The sequence below is a fragment of the Pempheris klunzingeri genome, chromosome 3, assembly GCF_042242105.1.
Source record: "Pempheris klunzingeri isolate RE-2024b chromosome 3, fPemKlu1.hap1, whole genome shotgun sequence".
Taxonomy (NCBI): domain Eukaryota; kingdom Metazoa; phylum Chordata; class Actinopteri; order Acropomatiformes; family Pempheridae; genus Pempheris; species Pempheris klunzingeri.
In genome coordinates, this window is record NC_092014.1 from 13,988,287 (window position 1) to 14,011,941 (window position 23,655).

General features: G+C 41.0%; 1 protein-coding gene across 3 annotated transcripts; it reads left to right on the plus strand.

Moving 5' to 3' along the window:
- The first annotated feature begins 900 nt into the window (after window positions 1-900).
- pds5a (PDS5 cohesin associated factor A) lies at window positions 901-23,583 on the plus strand. 3 transcript variants are annotated; one of them, XM_070827495.1, is made up of 33 exons: window positions 901-990; window positions 1,940-2,092; window positions 9,016-9,219; window positions 9,579-9,665; window positions 9,776-9,873; window positions 10,203-10,329; window positions 10,916-10,996; window positions 11,122-11,262; window positions 11,594-11,709; window positions 11,966-12,060; window positions 12,190-12,335; window positions 12,751-12,902; window positions 13,316-13,429; window positions 14,291-14,372; window positions 14,471-14,519; window positions 14,597-14,736; window positions 15,435-15,550; window positions 16,147-16,252; window positions 16,462-16,622; window positions 16,838-16,961; window positions 17,126-17,284; window positions 17,516-17,584; window positions 17,794-17,930; window positions 18,280-18,403; window positions 18,695-18,899; window positions 19,331-19,445; window positions 19,626-19,758; window positions 20,414-20,533; window positions 20,820-20,882; window positions 21,162-21,313; window positions 21,409-21,490; window positions 21,585-21,850; window positions 23,196-23,583. In XM_070827495.1, the coding sequence occupies exons 2-33, from the start codon at window positions 1,979-1,981 to the stop codon at window positions 23,197-23,199; spliced, it is 3,882 nt and encodes a 1,293-aa protein (XP_070683596.1). In that variant the 5' UTR covers window positions 901-990; window positions 1,940-1,978; the 3' UTR covers window positions 23,200-23,583. The 3 variants fall into 3 exon arrangements, with proteins under 3 accessions (XP_070683596.1, XP_070683598.1, XP_070683597.1); XM_070827497.1 differs by lacking the exon at window positions 23,196-23,583 and adding an exon at window positions 22,076-22,443; XM_070827496.1 differs by lacking the exon at window positions 901-990 and adding an exon at window positions 1,148-1,218.
- Window positions 23,584-23,655: the final 72 nt, after the last annotated feature.

Consider the following 23,655-nt stretch of genomic DNA (forward strand, 5'->3'; position numbering starts at 1 on the left):
ACATTTGCCTGACAACAATGCCTGAGTGGTTTTATTTAAGTAGAAATGTAAAAATGAAAAACTACTCCGTTACAAATAAAAGTAATTGGCAATTTTACTGAGGAAGAGGTACAGAAATATTATGAGAAAAATATAATGTATTATCAGAATCAGCTTTTATGCTCTCGTGTATTTATACATAATCAGACAAAAAGGGAGACAAGAACAACAAAGCTTTTAATTTAAAAACATTTAATTTAAGCAAAGGTCTATGTACAATGTAAATACATAGATAGATAGATAGATTTAACTACCTGTTTTTAACCACTTATTGTGATGCGTCAGTTGATCCCTGACAATCAGGATAAAGATCATTTATTCCTCATTTTACAACACAGGCTTGCACAGTAAAATGTGAGTTGTAGTCCCATCATGCTACACTCACATAGAACATATATTTACATTTAGATAATTTTTTGTAATCTAGGGCATTCTATGGTATGGTATTACATGGTAATATAAAATAATAGTATAATAATAATAGTAGTTGTAATAGTAGTAGCAGTAGTGATTGTAACAATAAGCACTACTACTAATACTTATCATATATATATATATATATATATCTCTTTATCTTTTATATATATATATCTGTTTTCTCCATATATGTGCAACAAAACAGATAAATGCCATCATGCATTTCTGTGAATGCATAAACACAGGGGTTACATTTCATTGACCAATCAACCAAAAAGGTGTGTGACCGATATTTTGGAGACGAGCCCCCTTTGGATGAAGGACCCAAAGTAAAGTGAGTGTGTGGTGCCTCCGAGCTGTTTGTGTGTGACTCCCGCCATGTAGTCGGTGCTGCAGTAGTCCAGTGAGACCGAGGGGGGCGCTGTGCAGCCAGCCTTCACACAGACTGCACTGACTGAACGGACAGAGAGCTTTGTGCCGAAAACTAAACCCAACCTGTGTCAGACTAATGAATTAAAACGGCCCACTTGAGAGGTAAATACTAACGAGGAAGCGCTTGGCAAATATCCTGCGGTGTTAGTCGTAGTTGTATCTTTGAAAATAGATTCATTTTGCATTTGTTAGGGTGTTCAAAAATCATCCGTGAGGGCAAGTTGGTGGTGGAAGAGGAGGGCTCAGGGCGACGGTGTAGCAGCCCTTCTTCGCCTGTGAACTAGCGGCAGTACGGAGCGATGCGTTGAAGTTGAAAAAAGACAGTAACAAGTAAATTAGCTTCATTTTTAAACTTCACAAAGTAGTTGCATTTGTTGTAAACCACAGGAACTGACCACGGGCATGGTTATTTTAGGCGAAGATGATGGGATACTTCACTTCCTCTGTGATTGTCTGTAGCTGGAGATGTGATGGGTACCTGAATAGTTTGCGGCCTAGGCTAGCAGCTAATGCTAACCAGTTAGCTAGCATGGCTAACGTGCATTAGCCGCTCGCTGCTAACAGTGCCTCCTTCCCGCAAAATGCTAGCCGCTAGCCAATGATGTTTGCACCGCTGCTAGCTAGCCAACTAGCTAGCTAGCTAGCTAATTTCCTAACCTGTATGACAGAAGACATGTCCCGGCTGCTCTCGTGTTGTTTGTAGAGCTCTTCTAACAACTTAGTGGCTCACATAGCTGTAATGTTACCGGAATAGCAGTTGAGTTTGTTTCTGTAGCTATATGATGTTTGACGAGGAATTCACGGGAAATAAGGAGCTGATGTTTAGCTGGTGTATTTTAGCATGCATGCTAATAATATGCACAATGCTGGTTTAATGTCGGATTTCTGCCTGAAAAGTTTTCTGCATTAGAATATTGTCTAATATACAGGTACGGTTTTATCAATTTTAGCGGGCAAAATTGATGATTGGCAAATGAGAATGATGCTTTAAACGAGGTTTTGGTAAGTGCGGTAGCATGGTTGTGTTGAACTTTTGTTTTCTGACCCATAGAGGCCAGTAGAAGACCGTGTGGACTGTACATCAACAAGCATGGAGTTCCCGCAACAGCAGAAACCGGCGGGGGACGGAAAGATCGTCTATCCCCCCGGGGTGAAGGAGATCACGGATAAAATAAGCAACGATGAGGTGGTCAAACGGTTGAAGGTATGTTGATGGGGTTTATTAGTGTCAAGAGATGTTTTCCGCAAGCATTGGCCCCGTTTGTCAGTGTCCAGCCCCTGGCGCAGCGCCAAGAAGCCTCCTAACTTTGAGAACTACTATAAATGTATTTTAAGAGGTCCCTCTCGTGTCAAGCTGTTCTCCCAATCATCAGTCTTTTTCTTGAGATCTGTCACTCAGTAAACAGCACTGATCTACATGTCATCAGTACCACAGTATCAAGATGTTTTTAAACTTGAGTGTGACACAGAAGATGTGATACAGGAGATGCTATTGTTGTTCTAAAACATTAAAGTCTGCAAGTTTTCTGCATTTCATCCTATCCCCCTAAGGCTGGAAAAATGGAATGATCCCAAAATGATAACACAAGAAAAGCAAACATTGCAGCCCGAAGCTATTTTTACTGCAATGGAACAAAACTGTGACTTTTATGTTTGCTTTTAGCCCTTATTTTCCAAAGAAACTATAGTCTCAACATTGACATGTCCCCCTTTTTAGTAGAGCTGGCTTCATCAACACATCCAGCAGTTATGGAGAAATATCATTATTCATTTGAGCCATGTTTTTGGTCACCTTAATGCAAGTCCAATATGCACTCTCTTTTAGCTCTGTTTTTGTCTCCACCAATTCCTGAGGGAAATGTCTGGCTCTGTAGCTACTAAACGCTCCACCATGTTCATCAGCTAGTCAGTCGTTAACTGCATTTATGCCACTTGGTGCTGAGTGTGTAGTGTTCTGTGGGTTTGTAGAGCATTTTTCATTGTGAACAGCTGCTTAATATGGCCAAAAACACTCCTATGAGAGTGGTGGAAGTGAACCAAAACCGTAAAGTTGTGGGTCAGACGTTTAAATGATGAGCCGAAACTTGTCATAAATAAGGATGGGTATTGAAATGATTTTATTCATACTAGTGCCATTAACAATAGTGCTTACTGGTCCAATTCTCTATTGATTCCTGATCAATTATCTGTGTGGGAATAAAGTAGGCCTACATGGGTTTTCAATATCAACACAGTTGTTTTATTATCTCTGAGTCTGTCTGACCACTGTGTCTGCCTAATAACATTTGAACATGTTAAAACAAATTATGGTGCTCTTTTTTTTTTAGGGACTAAAAAAAGGATATAACTTTGTCAAAATTTTCAGTCAGTTTTATATATATATATATTCTTCTCCATTCTTTTGTTTTTAGGAAAAAAGTTCCATGTGTGTCTACTCTTTCTTGAAATTAGCTTTTTATAGACAGCACAACTAGCATTGTTGTATCTTTCTTTAAGCTTTCCTCTGGACTGTTTCTTCCTCTCTGCCATGACTCCTCCTTCTTACAAGTTGCTAGCAGCGTCGACGCGTGATTTTGACGTCATTGTTTTGCATTGTGCAACTGTCAGAAAAACACATCAACAGCGATAACAGGAATTGATGAGCTCAGAGGAATACGATTCAGATGGATCAGATAATGTGCAACTGGTTTCCCTCTGTGGCTGTATGCTCTGCAAAGCTGAGGGGAGCTGTAGCAACCACTTTCACGCTGTTTTCAAACTCTCATTTGATGCATTTATAATCAAACTATTGATCACAGCCCTTTAAAACATGGTTGTTAAACCTTCTCACACTTCATCCTGATCTCTACTTCTTCCCCCACACTTGAAATCCTCAGCAGTTTCAAAGTTAGCATCTGTACATCTGTGTTTACAGGGATCACATGGCTCTTCTTAATCACATTAGACTGTTAACTGCACTAATACTGCGATAGTTCATCCTGACATCCTAGAACTGTTGATAGAGTAGCATTGTGACCATAATGTACACAACCATTGGCACTGGCATGGTGGTGAAATGTGCTGAATGGCAGGTTTTTGGCTGTGCAAGGCAGATGTTTATGGATCTATGTAACATCTGCTTTGAATGGGACAGGCTGACACTAAGTGCATATGCATTAACCCAGCCAATCGTTCTGTGGAAGGAATGTAAGAGTCGTGTTGTACTGCCAGTGGAGCAATTAGCAATCATTTTATTAAGTTGACGAATCAGTTATTCAGTCATTTTCATCAACAATCAGCCACTATCATAAGTCATAGTGTAGTTTGGTATAATGCCTGTGGTAAGTCAAATGTGACATTGTAGGGTTACAGTTCTGAGGAAGAAGCAAATATGTCTTTCTTTTATGTAAACATGACACTAATATTTACCAGAATATTATTTGTTTGTGAAGAATTAAAAGCAAATCTGTATTGTATTTGTAGGATTGTTTAATACTGTCTGCCACTAGGGTCTGTTTTATAGAGTCTGTCCTTGTATTAAGCATCTCACCCTGGCCTGCATTGTGTTGGCCTTGTGCCTGGATTGCCTGCGTTAAGTTTTTAATAGGAGGAGTTATCTGGAACTCTTGTTTGGTCTAAAACTAATATATTATTGGTGTGTGATGAAAAATCTTGTAGACACAGTTATGTTCACTGTGTGTACTGCAGGAAGCTGGCTGTGTTGTAGTAACTAACAAGCATGTGTAAGTCTGTGTAAGTGAGGCATTATACTGAATAAATGTAAATCACATTTAAGCCCTCTGAATTTAAGGTTGTAGTTTTGGTAAAACATCAATTGTATGGATTTAAATAGTAATACAAGCTTAATACAGAGGATCATTTTCATTTCAACTAAATTTTAGAAAGAGAAATGTCACTACAGACTACTCGTACACAGTAGTGGACGTGAGTGGTAGGAAAATAGGGACAGACAGTTTACAGTGTGCACACATTAGAGCTATCTTGTGGTTCATCTTCAAAAAAGGCAAGCATTTGGTCTCATTTTGTATTAAATAACCTAATATAAGCTTTGCAAGACATGGGCAACGTATTTTGTGAATAATTTGCACCCCACCACCCAGTTTTACCCAGTTAGCATTTTACAGAACGTTAGCCCACTCTGATCAGATGAAGGAAATAAGTATAAGACAGTGACCTTCATCAAGACCAGTTAGTTTAACTGTCAGTTATGTTTTGTACTGAGTTTCACTAGAAGTGGAAGTGCCTGAAAATGAAAAATGACCCCCCTTTCCATTTATTCAGTGGAGAATCAGTTTCTAATCCTGAGACAAAGGCTTTGGTGAAGTAATGAATATTACTTGAACCTGAACATTAGCCATATGTGAACATTAGCCATATGTGTTGAAACGGGTTCAACTTGATACAGTTTTTAACCATAATTTGTTTATTTTATTTTACCAAAAAGCACTTAATAATTAATTGAATGAAGATGTTTGGATATAGATGTTTTTAAGTAAATATCTTCATGACTTCTTATATCCTGTATTTATTGTGTTATGTAGAATATTTTGACATGCAATAGTTGTGGGATCATGGATCATGGATCATTATTGCCGTGTATAGTGAGTAACTCTGTCGTTGGCTCCTTAAATACAAATAATGAAATAATTGAAAATATTTCAAGCATTTACACAGTTATGGACTGTTAACTTTACAGGCAAAACTAGGGCATTGATAGATTTGAAAGGGTGGTCACTAAGTGAGCCCAGTGGCAAAGTATTTTCACCAGCACAGACTGGTCACGTACCCTTTGATCCATCAAAGAAAGCACTGTGTACAGAAACGCAGGATGAGGAATCAGGACACATCTGTGATCTGACTGTAGAGGCGAGTGTTTCAACCCACATTTATTTCTCAGAGTGGAAGAAAACATTCCTTCAGCTACAGGAATAATTCAGCACTTTGATAACTTGCTTTAACTCTTGCTGAGAGTTAGATGAGAAGATCGATCGTCTCGCGTGTCTGTATGGTAAACATTACTCTATAGCCAGCAGCTGGTTGGAGTCTAATCACCACCACGAGATTACAAAGTAACCAGCAGAAACTCCAGAACGTGACTATGTGAAGAAAGTAAACACGTCTAATTGCCAAAATGTTGAACTATTCCTTTTAAATACTAAAACTTGTCAGGAAAGATGTTTCCTTCTTGTTTCTCTTTTGGTGTGCATCAAAAACAGCAAGTATCTTTGTTGGACGTTCAAATAGAATCCAGCAAGAAATATAAACTATGCACCAAAGGAAGAAATGCGCAATTATTAGCAACAATTGAATCCCCCTTGGTGCTAATTGCCAGATAACTTTGAATTGCAAGGTAATTTATCAGGAATGTGTACTTAATTGACAGGTGGCACGATGTGATATTGCATTGTGGCAAGTTGAGCCAAGGTTTTACTTTGTTTTGCAGGACTACTCTGATACCCTTTTTTCACCAAATAGCTTTGTTTCTTGAACAACAGGTGTCTAGTGACCCAGCCTGCTTTTCCACCAGTTTTAATCTGAACCATTATCAAGGATGCATCATCGACAGAGGGCCTTGCAGAATGCAAAACACATAGATTACCTGCAAGCTTTTGTTGAGACCTGTTGTTTTTTTGTTTTTTTTCCACACAGTGCTAATGTCTGTTAGAGCACAGCCGAAAGGTTTAATACCCTGACTTGAATGAAGTGAGGGAAGAGGAGTAAAATGTTACATTTATGGTTCAGCCCTAGGGAAGGAAACGGTTGTATGTTTGCGGATTATTAGATGTTATCAGCGCTGCTTGCATCAATTAAAGGGTTAAGTTGTGGTTGTTAAACATTTAACAGAAACAGTACAGCTGTTGTCTTGTCTCAGACTTTGCATTAGCAGCCATGAGCTGAAATTCTGTCCAAATAAACTACAATAAATTCAAGGTGCAGAGACACACACACACACACACACAGAGACCACATCTCAGCAGGCCCACACACTCGTCTCTGAGTGGAGAGCCTTCACCGACTGGGTTGTGACTGTTTCAGCTAAGAACGGCAGAGGGTTGGGTTGTGTGTGTGTGTGTGTGTGTGTGTGTGTGTGTGTGTGTGTGTGTGTGTGTGTGTGTGTGTGTGTGTGTGTGTGTGTGTGTGTGTGTGTGTGTGTGTGTGTGTGTGTGTGTGTGTGTGTGTGTGTGTGTGTGTGTGTGTGTGTGTGTGTGTGTGTGTGTGTGTGTGTGTGTGTGTGTGTGTGTGTGTGTGTGTGTGTGTGTGTGTGTGTGTGTGTGTGTGTGTGTGTGTGTGTGTGTGTGTGTGTGTGTGTGTGTGTGTGTGTGTGTGTGTGTGTGTGTGTGTGTGTGTGTGTGTGTGTGTGTGTGTGTGTGTGTGTGTGTGTGTGTGTGTGTGTGTGTGTGTGTGTGTGTGTGTGTGTGTGTGTGTGTGTGTGTGTGTGTGTGTGTGTGTGTGTGTGTGTGTGTGTGTGTGTGTGTGTGTGTGTGTAGGAGTGAATGTGTTGCTCTGCAGTCTGCTGGAGCTGTTGGCCCATCCCCCACCCTTGCTGGCTGCCTGGCTGCTTAGTGAGCTCCTTTGCTCTGCTTCGCCTCTCCCTCATGTACACACACTCACTGATCGCTCTCGAAGAGGAAGTGGTAGTTAAAATCATGGCTTCTCAGTGCTTATCCATAAGACCTGAGATGGTGTGCATACAACCTCGTGTGTTCATGTTTAACCTAGAAAAAATTTACCTTGGTTCTTATCTGGCTGCTATAATGTAATCCAAATGAGCAAGAGGACATTAAGAGTCGACTGGCATAAGCACAAGAAAATTGCTATTTTCAACAAGAATCTGCAAAGAATCTGAACAATGCTGTTAAAATACCCTTTTTCTCCCACCTCTAGTAAGGGGAATGTGTTTCTTACCTTGCATTGTCCCTATAGGCACCTTTTTTTTTTTTTTAAAGGGTTAGTTTTTCTAGAAGTGCGCAGAAGTGCCCAGAAGTGCCCATTCAGAATTAAGTGACACACGTATCGTTCCTGCTGTTTAGTGATGACCACAGCAGCAGCTGTATATAATAGTTACACTTGCATATTTACCTATAGATAACTGGATTTTTGGCCTTGGTGGGCATCTGCGCTCTCCAAGTGTCACACACTTGAATATCAGGACTGAGGTCTATGTTGCTCAAGGCTGGTTTAGCTCATAGCTTAACTTTTCTGGTCGCTACAAAGACTGTATGGTTGAGTCACACTGCTTCATATATAACTAAAAGCAGCCAATGAGGCAATTGATTAGGTGCTCGTATAACTGCTAATGCCACTGAATGAATGCCAGTGTTTACAGTTCAGTCTTCATTCCTCGTTTTCTTGTTACATCAATTTTAAAAACATTCATGCTAAAAAGCGTATTAAGAAAAGTTCACCCGGTATTTCAAGATGGCACCGTATCCATTTCAGTGAAGGGTGCATACACCTGATAAAAGCTTCTCACAGGTGATTTACTGTAAATTTTTACTCGACCTTATGGCTCAAATTTTGATAATATTAAGAGTCATTCCAAAGTGTTTTTGAAACTCCTCCTTCTGTGCCCGTTTATTTTGTCCGACTTTTTTTTAGGAGAAGGTCTTTTTGGGCCAGTAGGTCCCAATGAGTCATGTGACTCATGTGACCACTTTGCTAAAATCACTTCTCAAGTTAGCGCTGTCTTTGTCTGCTTGGTTAAAATACTGTTTAACAGTTTCTGTAACACACGGGGTTATGAGCGAGTAAACCACAGAGCAAAATAATCAACTGTAACCGGTGGTGTCTATTCAGTGACAGCAACCAGTATTTTCCTCTATCTCAGTGGTATTTTGCAGGTGCACCGACCTCACATAAAAGTGCTGCTGTTGAAATTTGTGTATTTTGTGCTGGAGATGGAAAAAGGCTGTCCAAACCTCCTGCCACAACAGTGCCACTCCATGGATATTGTTTAGATATCACTAGATAGAGCACTCTAGAAAACTATCAAACAAAATTAATGATGCAGCTTATATTTTCCTAATGCAGAGCTGTCAAACTGCCAGAGTGCTGTACTAATTATAATTTTGGCCTGCCCAAGACATTTCCCATCTCACCCTACTCCCTTGTCGCTCTGATTCACAGATGGTGGTGAAAACGTACATGGACATGGATCAAGACTCTGAAGAGGAGAAGCAGCAGTATCTCGCCCTGGCGCTCCACCTCGCCTCAGAGTTCTTCCTCAGGAACCCCAATAAAGACGTACGGCTACTGGTGGCCTGCTGTCTGGCTGACATCTTCAGGATCTATGCTCCTGAGGCCCCCTACACCTCCCACGACAAACTCAAGGTTAGAAACGGACCCTGGACAGCTCTATGAAATCCTCTGTCAAGCAACCAAGCACTGATCTCAAGGGAATAGTATTCAAAAGCAATAAACAAGGCTGCAGGATTACCACGTCAAAATACCATCTAGATGTAACAAGTGTTTATTACAAAACCACAGTGAACGTCACTGAGATTTCTGAGGCTAACTGCGATGAATATTAGTTGACTTTCCAAATCATCGTGATTAACTTGGTTACTGCTCTTTCTGGTCAAATCTGCTGTGTTGAGAGCTCACCAGGAAACTTCTTTTCTTTTTTTGAGCACCACAACTAACATGAAAACTCAATAAAATACTCAAGTGTATTCCTGTCTTGTCCCCAGGACATCTTCCTGTTCATCACCAGACAGTTAAAAGGACTCGAAGACACCAAGAGCCCTCAGTTCAACCGATACTTCTACTTGCTGGAGGTAAGGTGCTTATTTGGCACAAACCACTAACTTGTGTTTTTCTTAATTAATGTTCAAGGCATGGTGCCAAACTGCTGATGAAGGAATAACATGTCTATGTGTTTCTCTAGAACCTGGCGTGGGTGAAGTCATACAACATATGTTTTGAACTGGAGGACTGCAATGAGATCTTCATCCAGCTTTTCAAAACGCTCTTTTCTGTCATCAAGTAAGGTCCTAGTTATCTGCTGCTGTGTCCATTTGTGTAAAATCTGTTCCTATGTGATACCTTCATAATGCTTTTTTTCTCTGTATTCTGAAAACTGTCATCAAAGAAGCTCAATTATTACTCCCTTTTTAGTATCTTTCACTTACTAGAAACATTCAGACTGATAGATGTGAGCCCACTTAACACTAGGACCCATTTATCACCAGCTGTAGAGTCACAATGAATAAGTGCTCTTTATCATTGATTTCTTTCATTTTTAATCTGACATGTTTTCATCAGCTAACCCTTGATATGAAATTGTCTCTTTCTCTGTGCCTCTTCCTCCACAGTAACAGCCATAACCAGAAGGTGCAGATGCACATGATGGACCTGATGAGCTCCATCATCATGGAGGGAGACGGAGTCACACAGGAGCTGTTGGATACCATCCTCATCAACCTCATCCCTGCACACAAGGTAGGATAACATATGCATCTGTAATACCTAATCACTATATCATTTATATGAATTTATTTTGTAAAAAGTTTGTAAAAAGTTCCAGACATGGTTACATGACGTGATGTGTTGTCATATTTGAATTTTTGCTATTTTATGTCTCAAAAATAGTATTTATTTTGAACATTAAACCATTGGTGAAAAACACATATCACATAATGAAATTTGCAGCACAAACACTCTGTGGTTTAACTGTTTATGTCTTTTACTTTCTTTTTGAGATATGGGTGCTAAATCAGCAGCCTTTTTGAGACTGATGAGCAGTTTCATCTTTGCTTTCTAATAATAGAAACCTATTCGGAGCTGTCCTATACGATGACCCTGTTAATCTAAACTATCATAGCTATGAACAGTGGCAGCTGTTTTCCCCATACTGGAAACCTGTTTTCAGAAAAAACAACAGAGATCCATGTGTATTTCTCAACCACTATTGGGCTGACGTCGTATTGGGCACTAACCAAAAAACTTGAAGTTCATTGCATCAGTGAATGTTTGAGCAAGATGTTCTCAGTCATCTGATTTAACTAATCAGTGTTTCTTGTAACAGAATCTGAACAAGCAAGCATACGATCTTGCCAAGACTCTGCTGAAGAGGACTGTCCAGACCATTGAGACGTGCATTGCAAACGTGAGTAGCAGCCCCTGTGTTTTTGTCTTTCTCACGTTTGTCCTCAGACTCTGTCTACAGAAATTGCTGTCTATATCTACAGTACATCCTGTATTTATCTACATTTTTTTTTTTACCTTCTTCAGTTCTTCAATCAGGTTTTAGTGATGGGCAAGTCCTCAGTCAGCGACCTGTCAGAGCACGTCTTTGACCTCATCCAGGAACTGTTTGCCATCGACCCAATGCTGCTTACCTCTGTCATGCCACAGCTGGAATTCAAACTTAAGGTTAACACACACACAGTCACCACCCCCCCACCCCCCGTATAGCTCACCTCTGATCTCAGAAGATTAGTTCTTAGATGATTTTGCGATTCAGAGAAAAGGAATTAATAATATTCTAATGTACTTAAAAACACTTATAATGCTATTAGACTGTGCACCCTGACTTGGTATGAAAACACCACACAGGTTGTGCAGATATCGGATCAGAGCACACGGTGGTGCTGGCTGACAGTTTGCCTCTTTTGTTTGCATTAGGAGAGTAAAAGCAGGAATAAAATTGGTATTAGTTTGAAAAAGACCCTCAAAAAATGCAACTTGCATCTTGTTTTTGCAGAGCAATGATGGCGAGGAGCGTCTAGCTGTTGTACGGTTGCTAGCCAAGTTGTTTGGGGCCAAAGACTCAGAGCTGGCGTCACAGAACAGACCACTGTGGCAGTGCTTCTTAGGACGGTGAGTCACATGACCACTATACACACACACACACACACACACACACACACACACACACACACACACACAATGCAGGAAGTGTAGATATTCAAGAGGAGAGCGTGCAAATGAATAGCAGTCTTCCTAGTGAACAATTTGCTCAAATTCATTTAGACACTTAATTTGTATTTGTACACACCTGCTTGCTCACCCTGTTCTCCAGGCTTGATGCGTACTTCAGCTGATTTCATCATGTGTAATTGATGTTTTTCTCCAGGTTCAATGACATCCACGTTCCAGTCAGGCTAGAGTGTGTAAAGTTTGCCAGCCACTGCCTCATGAACCACCCAGACCTGGCCAGAGACCTGACAGGTGGGCTTTTGCCTGTTTGTGTTCTTCTGACTCAGTGCGGTGTCTTCACTCTCTTTTCCCCTCTGATTCAGTCCTTTCTCTCACATTATGCTATATGGTCATATGTCTTTCTCCGCATTACCCCATCAGAGTATTTGAAGGTGCGTTCCCATGACCCTGAGGAAGCCATCCGTCATGATGTCATCGTCACCATCATCAACGCAGGGAAAAAAGACCTCAACTTGGTCAACGACCAGCTCTTAGGCTTCGTACGGGAAAGGACCTTAGACAAGAGGGTGAGACAATATGCACTCATATCTGCATCAGTAGTGCAAATATTATTATAGCAGGGCTTAAAATTCTTAGGAACTGTGACCAACTTCAGGCATTGGCTCTGTGGGCAGTAGTATTAGTATTGATTTAGCTTTCAGGTTATGTCATTCAAATTCTTATCGTAACTATAGTATTCATTCAGTCTGGACATTAGAAACAAAATAACAAGTTTTAGTCATTAATCACATCTTATTCACATTCGCATTCAGATTCTCAAAGTTTTAATTGGCTTATCAGTGAGTGTAACAACAGTGCAGAAACTTCCGTCAACACCAAGTTGTTTTCTCCCATACTTCAAGAAATGCTAAACTGACTTTCCTCATCTTAATCTTATTATGTCCTTCCTGTTTCTCCACCCTATTCTCCCTGCCCCTATAGTGGCGTGTGCGTAAGGAGGCCATGATGGGCCTGGCTCAGCTTTATAAGAAATACTGTCTGCACCATGAAGCCGGGAAAGAGTCTGCCCAGAAGATCAGCTGGATCAAAGACAAACTGCTGCACATCTACTATCAGAACAGCATTGACGACAAGTGAGCATTTACACACACATGTAAATAGTGTGATGTTGAAAAGAACAGCACAGCTGTTTGGGACATTTCTACTCTTAGCAACATTACTTAAGTAGAGGTTGCCATGAGAAACGCCATAAACCTTTCTAGAAACCACAACAAGCTTTAGGTGCTTTGTGTTTTGTCTTTCTTTGTTTTGTGTAACAAATTAGTTTTGAACCTACATTTGTGATAATTGGGTTAACAGACAATAGGAGACACAATAAGTGGACCAGTTAAAACCAGTCATATTGTTACAGGTTTTTATCCATCTAGATAGAATTACTGCAAGTGCATTTCAAGTTTATTTGTACAGTCACATTATTGTGCTTGCTTCATTCTCTCTGTTTTAACATAGTTTTCACACCAAGTAAACTGTCTCCTCCTCCCTACAGGTTGTTAGTAGAGAAGATCTTCGCTCAGTACATGGTGCCTCACAGTCTTGACACAGAGGAGAAGATGAAGTGTCTGTACTACTTGTATGCCTGCCTGGACACTAATGCAGTCAAGTCAGTAAACCCGCAATATTGACTCCTCAGCAAAAACAAAATTTTTTTTTGATTGTACACATGAATGCTGACTTGTATGTTTTAATGAATGCTTGCTACAAACACACTTATTTAGAAAATACAAAACTGCATGATGGCAAGCAAACCCTACCCTGTATCTACACACAGCTGGGGATTGGAATCATGAACTGGTTCAAGTTGCCTGATCCATCAAAATTGTATGCCTCCAAGCTTATCAATTCCTTTTAGTGACTTGGACTATTGCACATTGCCAAATAATTACTTTTTTCAGAGTTATGGTAGAGAGGAAGAAACAGTCCGTGAAGCTTCGCTTCATTTCATGAAGAAAGACGACAACAGTGCTAATTAAGGTGTCTGTAAAGCGATAATTTCAAGTACAGTGTTATAGGACGTGGATAGGGCAGTGTGTCAGGTGCACATGGCGAGTAAGTGGTGGAGCGAGAGAAGAGAGATCAAGCAGTTGACTCACGAGAACAACATAGATTTCATATATTAGTTTGCTTTTAACTATTGGAAATGTGACAGGGGTTAGCCCAGTAGGAAGCTAAGCTGAAAATACTTCAGACAGACATGGTTCAAACTCAAGAGATAATAGAGAGATAATAATAAAACGGCTGCCTTGATTATCAGGAATCAATACGGGAATTGCTAAAGAATTGAAAGCAGTATCGATGATGACATTGGTATCAATAAAAGGATTTCCCATCCTTACACAGAGCATGAAAACAATCACACTAATAAGTCAGCAAGTACACATCAAAAGGACAGTATATTAATTGTCCCTTGTGTGTTTGCCACTTCTCTCACCTGTTTCTTGGTGTAATTGATCCACGATTTCAGGGCCCTGAATGAGATGTGGAAGTGTCAGAACATGCTCAGAAGCCTCGTCAAAGAGCTGCTGGACCTCCACAAGCTGCCAGTGGTGAGTCACACTCACACACACACACCCCTACGTAATAAAACTAACCATCTCCTGTCCCAGCATGTCTATGATAATTTTCTCTCTTGTTCCCCTGGCAGTCTGAGGCCAATAATACAGCCATGTTTGGGAAGCTGATGAGTATTGCCAGTAAGTTGGAAACCACACGTCCATTCTTCAAAATGGTAAAAGTTCGTCCTTATCTTAACTCTGCTTCATTTTTACAGAGAATCTCCCAGATGCTGGAAAGGCCCAAGACTTCATGAAGAAATTCAACCAGGTTCTTGGTGAGGACGAGAAGCTCAGAGTCCAGCTGGAGATGCTAATCAGCCCGACATGCTCCTGCAAACAGGCTGAGATCTGTGTGGTGAGATGATACTGAAAACTCATACATTACCATACACACTCACTCACTGACAGACTGCCAGTCCCCTGCACTCTCTCCCTCTTTATCTTTAACACATACACACAAGTGTTAATATTGTTAACACATTGGCCACAAAAACACAGTAAGGCTGCTCTGAGTGTTTTTTTGTGATTCCATGTTCAGGGTAGCTTTAAATCCCAGACAACTATGTATTTGTTCAGTGGGACTTTTTAAAGGAAGGGAATTGTGGTAGTTACTGAAAATGGTGCATGTTATCTATATTTTGAAGGTGCAATCGTTTAAAAAAAGAACATAACTTTGTATCGTCATGCTATTTTAAAAAAAAAAAAAGGGAAGACTAAATACTAAAAGTATTGCATTTAATCCACACCCAATAAAAGTTTGCCGTAACAGTGAAAATCATGTGGCCTCGATTTTTGTTTTCATCGTCATAAATTTAATAACTAATCACATGATTATTTAAGAGGTAGTGAGATCATCTCTTTACCATGTTCGATTTTCAGCAAAGAAGTCAGTGACTTTGAGCACCTTACGGTCAAGTGTGTTTCAGCAGTCTTGAACTTTGGTAGCAAAGAAGCAATGATAGATGTGCTCTTTCTCGTCCACCTCGTGTGTTTGAATTTTCCACAAATTCACAAATGTTGGTTTTAGTGGTGTACTCTTTGTACTGTGTGCAGAGGGAGATCACTCGGAAGTTGACGTTCCCCAAACAGCCCACCAACCCGTTCCTGGAGATGGTTAAGTTCCTGCTGGAGCGCATCGCCCCCGTCCACATCGACTCTGAGGCCATCAGGTCGGAGAAATTCCTCACATGCTCAACACAACAAGTGCTGTATTTTCTAAATTTCACAACAGACTAAACACACTAGCACTTAAGCAAGCGTAAATTCTAATACCAATAAAAATGGATGGGAGAACATCTTGATTCAAAGTGAAAAGGATGAAATTGGATTCTAAATCCTGTTTTATTAGATTTCAGTGTATTTTTGTACTGTATGTACATGCAGGCAGTCATAAGACAGACCAGCAGTCTGTCTGTCTCGGTGATAGGGACACAGGGAGTGTGTGAAGCTCCTTGTGTCATTGTGTAATACCATAAATAGGCTTTTCTCATTCACTGAGACACCTAGTGGTGGTGAGGTGTACCTGCAGGCCTTAGACAGGGCACAGGTTTAACCCTTTCTGCTTTATGGAAAAACACCATGAGAGAGGAAACACACACACTGAATGACTTCTCATATCTAGTTACCTAGGTACCAATATATTCATGTTTAATACTTGTCATTATGTTTTCCTAAGATATGCAAATATGTCTGTTTATCACGTAACACACCCAGATTTGGACTGTTTAACAAAATAGTGGTTTAAATTTGTAATGTTTTCTTCTAGTGCTCTGGTGAAGCTGCTGAACAAGTCAATTGAGGGCACGGCTGACGATGACGAGGAGGGCGTTACCCCTGATACTGCCATCCGCTCTGGCCTGGAGCTGCTCAAGGTACATAGTACAGAACAATCAAATTGTGATAGATTTAAGCCATTACCCTAACATTTGTGTGATCAGTAGTAAAGGGGTTTAACAGTGCAAAATATTGTGTATGGTCTTTTAAGGCTTGATTGTTTTTTGTTTTTTCTATAAACACTAATATGATTAACAAATTAATGTTAGAAAATAAATAATTTGTACTTTTTCTACTTACCTTGTAGGTCCTATCATTCACACACCCCACAGCGTTCCACTCAGCGGAAACCTACGAGTCTCTGCTCCAGTGTTTGAAGATGGAGGATGAAAAAGTGGCTGAGGCAGCGATCCAGATATTCAGAAACACAGGGCAGAAGATCGAGACAGAGCTACAACAGATACGATCGTAAGACAGAGATGATACTTAAATTCAAACAATAGACATTTTAATTGGACAGTTGTCTCATGAATACAGAGTCGAAGGGCATACAATACTCTGCAATGAAGAGGGATTTGCCAGAAGGACTGGGTCCACACAAACTAGTTCACATCTGGTTTGAATTAAAGGAATAATCTGCTTTGTGTAAGTCTTCCTCTTGTCTGTTTTTACACGTCCATCAGGACTCTGATTCCCATCCTGCATCAGAAAGCCAAGCGGGGCACACCTCACCAGGCCAAGCAGGCCGTCCACTGTATCCACGCCATCTTTAACAACAAGGAAGTGCAGCTGGCACAGATTTTTGAGGTAGGAGACCACAGAGATATGCCTTTATAACAAAACGACAACAGTGTATGTTTTTATATAATTTAACTTTTCATTTTCTTTGTTTTTCTGCCCTGAATGTCATCTTTCTTTGTCACTTTTCTTCGTTCTGCTCCACTGACACCATTTTATTCCTTCACCTCCAGCCTCTGTCACGTAGTCTGAATGCAGATGTCCCAGAGCAGCTCATCACTCCTCTCGTGTCCCTGGGACACATCTCCATGCTGGCCCCAGATCAGTTCGCTTCACCAATGAAGTCCATTGTGGCTAACTTCATTGTCAAGGACTTGCTCATGAATGACAGGGTGTGTAGAGTGACTGTGTTCTAAAGCACATATGATCTATAATAATTTTACACCTGCTTTTGCACTTTTACAACAATCTTATAGACTCCTTTTTATAAACTACATCTTTCAACAAATATACACAGTCTTTGATAAACTGTACAGTTTGATAAATCCAGTACAGTGTGTGTGTCTGTATATGCAAAGAAAAGGGGGCGAACGTGACTGTGTTGTACCTTTTTGTGTTTCCAGTCGGTGGGAAACAAGAACGGGAAGCTGTGGACTACTGATGACGAGGTTTCACCTGAGGTCCTAGCTAAAGTAAGAGGCAGACACATCTGTGGCATTTACTTCACGTCTACTCCAACCAGATTTTTCACTTTTACTTCATGCATGCACCTCCACGATCTTGTGTGATGACAAAGATTCACATCTTGTTCGATATTTTTGTAATAAAAATGGAAAGAGATGTTGTGAACTTGTGGGGGCGTCACTCTGCCTCATTATTCATATTCTTTGTGTTCCTCCAGGTGCAGGCCATCAAGCTGCTGGTGCGTTGGTTACTAGGAATGAAGAACAACCAATCAAAGTCAGCAAACTCCACCCTGCGCCTGCTGTCAGCCATGCTGGTCAGCGAGGGAGACCTCACAGAGCAGAAGAAGATCAGGTGACTCATGGGTCGGAGGTCAGAGGGCTGTGAGAGGATTAAAATCTAGTGGGGCCGTGCACGAGAGAAATACCTTACTTTGTAACCCTGGAGACCTTTGCATGTTATCTTGCTAGTGTTATTTGCAACAAAATATTTTTTGTTCCATTTGAAACACAAAGCTTACAGAGTAATACTAAAATCAACAGCTGTTTATACACTTAAGATCTTATGTTAATATCTTAAATTACAGATTCAAGGGTACACTTAAATCTTAAATCTTAAATTGATGTGCTTGACATAAATAGATTTTTAAAGGTTTTCCTCTCCATGACCCTTTGCTCCTTGTGTTATTTCTTCCTCCTTGCAGTAAGTCAGACATGTCCCGTCTGAGGCTGGCCGCAGGCGGAGCCATCATGAAGTTGGCCCAGGAGCCCTGTTACCATGACATCATCACACCTGAACAGTTTCAGCTCTGCGGCCTCGTTATCAATGTCAGTCTCAGCGTCACGTCATTTTTTTACCTGCCTTTTTAACAAAAGAGCTTGTGATTTGTCACAGTAGGAGAATCACCGGTGCACATAGTAAAATTAATGATTGTTGAATTCCTTTTAGCTGCTTTTGAGGCCCGGCATTGTTGGTGTATTGTTGCCGGTACTGTCACATTGTCAGAATGGAGCTGTCATTAGTGTTGTTAGTAACACTTGAAAAAAGAGAATGAAATGAAAAAAGGGCTGTTGTAAAACACTCAGTGTGTGATTTTGACTCCTCCTTCCTACATACAGGATGAGTGCTACCAGGTTCGTCAGATCTTTGCTCAGAAGTTGCACTTGGCTCTCGTCAAACTGCTCCTGCCCCTGGAGTACCTGGCCGTCTTCGCCCTGTGTGCCAAGGACCCAGTGAAGGAGCGCCGCGCCCACGCCCGACAGTGCCTCCTCAAAAACATCTCCGTCCGCAGAGAGTACATCAAACAAAACCCCCTTGCTCAGGGTCGGTGTTCAGCCTGTGGATGTTTTCATGCTGAAACCTTGTGAAACTCTTTGATTACACACTGCAGCTGTTCATTTTAGACAACCGTTTTTAATGTGTGCTTTATTGGACCGTAGTTTAGACTATGAAATATCACACAGTGCTAAATTTGGATGGAAATTAATTTTAACAGTTTCAGAAAATGGCAGTTTGGGTGCCATTAAGCGGTTGCAGAAAGAGAGTAACTCCAGTTTCCATTGCACTTTGTCACATTTTGTTTTCATAAATGCACCAACTTTTCCTCCTAAGTACAAGTGTAAAAACATTTTTTTAGTGATATTTCCAACATTTCCACTTATATTGTTTTTATTTGCAAGTTGAAAATGTGCAGAAAAACAGATGAATGAAACGTATGTTTAGACATTTAAATAAGTTTTTCTGTCTTCCCTCAGAAAAACTGGTCTCCCTCCTTCCTGAGTATGTTGTTCCGTATATGATCCACCTGCTGGCCCATGACCCAGACTTCACAAAACCGCATGAATATGAACAGCTCAAAGACATCAAAGAGTGAGTGTTGACATGTCCTAAACTATCCCTGAATCTGGTGATACAGCTGAGTATACTACTTAAAAAAAACGTAAAATTTTTCTCTCATTTTAAACTTTTTAAACAGTTGAAGCATAAATGTGGTGACGGCTAAAGCTGTGACATTCAGAGTGTTTATTATGCTTGTGTTTGTGCGCGTAGATGCCTATGGTTCATGCTGGAAGTGCTGATGACCAAGAATGAGAACAACAGTCATGCCTTTCTTAGGAAGATGGTAGAGAACATCAAACAGACCAAGGACGCACAGTGTCCTGATGATGCAAAGGCCAATGAGGTACATACACACACACACACACACACACACACACTCTCTGCCTCTCTCTCTGAGAGATGCACAAAAATTCAAAGTCCTGTAATGTGGGCATGTGAAAGTAGCTAACTTTGTATGCATGTTATCTTGCTAGCATGATTTGAGACAAAACATTTTTCATTCATTTTTACACATTGGCCTTCAGGAGTAGTAGTACAGCTAACAGCTCTGCAGGAAAACAAACTGGTGTCCATATTATTTAAATTGATAGAATTATTTATTACAATTTCTGGGACATAGTTAGGGAACAGATTTTGCTACTCATAAATTATATATTAAGTTTTCCATTTTGATGACTGAAGCTGTGACACACAGCGTGTTTAATGTGCTTAAAAAAACACAAAATTAACTGCTAAACTAACTAACTGAAATCCCAGTAGAGGGGATGATTATGTTTGGCTGTAAAACACAACATTTTGTATCTCCATGATAACTGCAAATCTGTAGCACACATGGGTTACAATAAATGTTTGAACTCTATATGGTAGCTATATTTGAGAAGATTAATCAATGGTTAGTAGTTTTTGTAAAGAAATGAAGCAAAATCGATGGTTTAAGAACCCAGTTACCCAGTTATCAAACCGTTCTAACAGTGCGTCTCATGTTGTTGTGTTTACAGAAGTTATATATTGTCTGTGATGTTGCTCTCTTCGTTATCGCCAACAAGAGCACTGCATGTCACCTGGATTCTCCGAAAGACCCAGTCCTACCCTCCAAGTTCTTCCTCATACAGGACAAGGCAATACACACACACACACACACACACACACACACACACACACACACACACACACACACACACACACACACACACACACACACACACACACACACACACACACACTGAGGATTGAAGAAAAAAAAAAGTTGTAACAAACACCAATCAGACATGATAGAATGGCTTCTATTCACTCAGTGGTGGATGAATATGGGCCCACATCTTTAAGACTGAAGCCAAAATCATGACTTTTGTGGTTTTATTTGGGGTTTAGCAGTTTTATGCTAATCAAAATTTCTCTCAACAGGACTTCAAAAATGATAAAGAGTATCTGGTCACAGAGATGAGACAAATGCTGCTCACTGGAAAGGTAAATAAAAGATTGTGAACTGATCCGCTGTGTAACACACAGCTCATAGTGCTCAAAATTGTAATGGGTATTATAATTTGAAGGATGAAATATTTGTGTTCTCAGTATAATGCTTTAGTCATCAGCCCTAGTCAGATGAGTGTAAAGGGAGAATGCAACATGAACATGTGAACAGAGAGAATTTAGTGATGTATTGAAGTCTAATCTGATTATTGACATAATCTCATTGATCAAATGCTTACCAGCCAAATAACTACTGCGCCAAATTTGTTTATGCAGCCTAAACCAGCTCCGGTGCTGGGAGCTGTGAACAAGCCTCTGACAGTACCAGGGAGGAGGATCTTCACCAAGACCACCACAGCCTCAGACACAGCCAGTAACACCAGCACCAACTCCTCCCCACTGAGCTCCTCGACCATCAACAAGAACAGGTACAGACACATCACACACTCTTACATAAACACACATGCACAAAAACAGTGCTCTCTCCAGCTGAGTGATTTTTAAACATGTCTCTTAATAACAGCAATACTGCCACCGAGTCATCAGAGAGCCAAGCGCAGGAAAACAACGAGAACCCAGTCATCAAGAATGACGAAGTCAAGAAGGTAAGAGGAGTAAAGGACAACCAGATGCTAGCTGGAGCTACACGTACTGCAACATTTAACGGTTACCCTGACTGAGCTTTCCTCACTGTCGCAGGAGGACCCGAGTCAGAATGCGACCCCTGACGCAGACACAGAAGCATCGCCTGTCAAAAGACGTGGTCGCCTGCCTAAAACTGGTGCTGCTGCCCCTGCGGTGGCTGAAAAAGAGGCAGCCACGGCACCGACAGGGGGCGGAGCCGGCAGAGGCAGGAAGAGGGCAGCTGACCCAAACTCCAACCCATCAGAGTCAATCAATGTCAAGGTGTCGAAACAGCAGCAGCAGAATGATGAAGGGACAAAGAGACAGATTGACTTGCAGAGGTGAGAGTGGACAAAGGAGACAGGAAAGAGAAACGGTGCAGCAGTCAGTAACTTTGTAGCTTATCATAGCTTTGGAGGATGAATAATGAAAAGGGAAATTGATAGGAAAAGGCCTGACAGTGGTGCTTTAACTTTGTAGTATGTCTCCTCAGCCAAAAGCTAATTCGCATAGACTCCACAGAAATCCCGTTATCCTCCAGATGTCAACTGTTTTTTCCTCATCAGGTGGCCATTTGTGAGCAGAGAGAATGACAAAATGAGAAAGTGGGAGCTTGGAGAGGAGGCGGAGAAAGCTGTAGGGACAGTTGCCTTCCTCCTGGGCAGTGAGGGCGACACTGAGATAGAGCTGGAGTCCAGCCCAGAGGGTGTTATCTGTGGCAGGAACGACAGGGAGGGATACTCCCATGGAGATACTAAGTGTCCAAGGAGGGGAGCTCCTTCTGGCAGGCAGGGAGAGCAAAACAGTGGCAACATGGCAGGCAGGCTGGCAGTGAGTTGGATGTCTCTGAACACAGCGTATCTGGCAGAGATGCCCCCCCCCCACAAACTACAATGAGTCTTATCAAAGATGCAAATTAGTTGTTTTAGTTTGTAAACATTACACAACATACGTAAACATAAACAACTAAAATTAAGGATCATTACTGCTGTTAATCCCATGACTTTACAGAGGTGGAATACCAAGTAGTACCATGTAGCACAGAGCCACATTAGTTTTTCTGCACAGGGTTACAACTTTTTTTTTTCTCCCCCAACTGAATCGTTACAGGAAGGGATAGTTTGGGTTATTTGAAGTGGGGCTGAATGAGGTACTTATCCATAGTCAGAGTGTGACCTATAGTAGATGGCGGCCAGTACGCCCCCAGTGTACACTATATTTAGAATATTTTAGCGCTTTACATGGCTGCCAAACAACCCTTTTTTGACAGGGAACTGGGTCTGCTCCCACATTCTCTCGCTTGCTTTCAAAGCCGCCAGACCCCATTCACAAAAACTAATTTTACCTCAGACCGTAGCTAGTGTACCGCTGCTTTGATCAGTTAGTTTGTTTGTGTTATTGAGTGACTAGTTAACTGATTGAAGCAGCAGTAGCATAGCAAAAAAATGTTTCTTTTTTTTTTTCTGCAAACGTTTTGTTCTGCTGGCCCCATCCACAGCAGAACATTGTCTAGAGTCTGTGTCAGGACTCCTATCTGCCCCTCCAAACTGAGGTGCTGACCACGATCTGCTGTTGGTGATACTCTGACTATAGATGTGTCAGAGTTAGGGGGTCTTCCTGTGTTAGGATGGACTTTGCGACAGGTGACGAGAACAAAGAGATGATCCAAACTCTGCTTTCTTTCAGGTAAAGAGGAAAACGGTGAAGGCGAAATCAAGACTGTAGAGAAATGGGCCAGACTCTTCCTCATACCTTCCAACCCTGCGCACACGCTCCTCTGACTCTAAAGCTTTCCTGGACACATTATGGACCTTTCTTAAAACACACACATGTACACACACAAACAAACACACACCACTGACATCCTAGAAGGTTTTAAAGACCTTGTAGTCACAATTTGAAGCTCATTGTATGTAGGTCTTACTCAAAAAACATGTTATTTTTTCCTTTGTGTTTGTTGCTCTTTGCTTCTTTTGTGGAGCCGTTTTTAAGAAAAAAAAACAGGATGGACATTTTACAAACGTTTTAATCTGGTTATGATTGTTGCTTATTAAATTCCCTGGGAAAAATCCTACCGTATGTGTCCTGACCTCTTCCTCCTTGTGTCTCACGATATTTATGTTTCGAGCTCACCAGTTTTACAGAC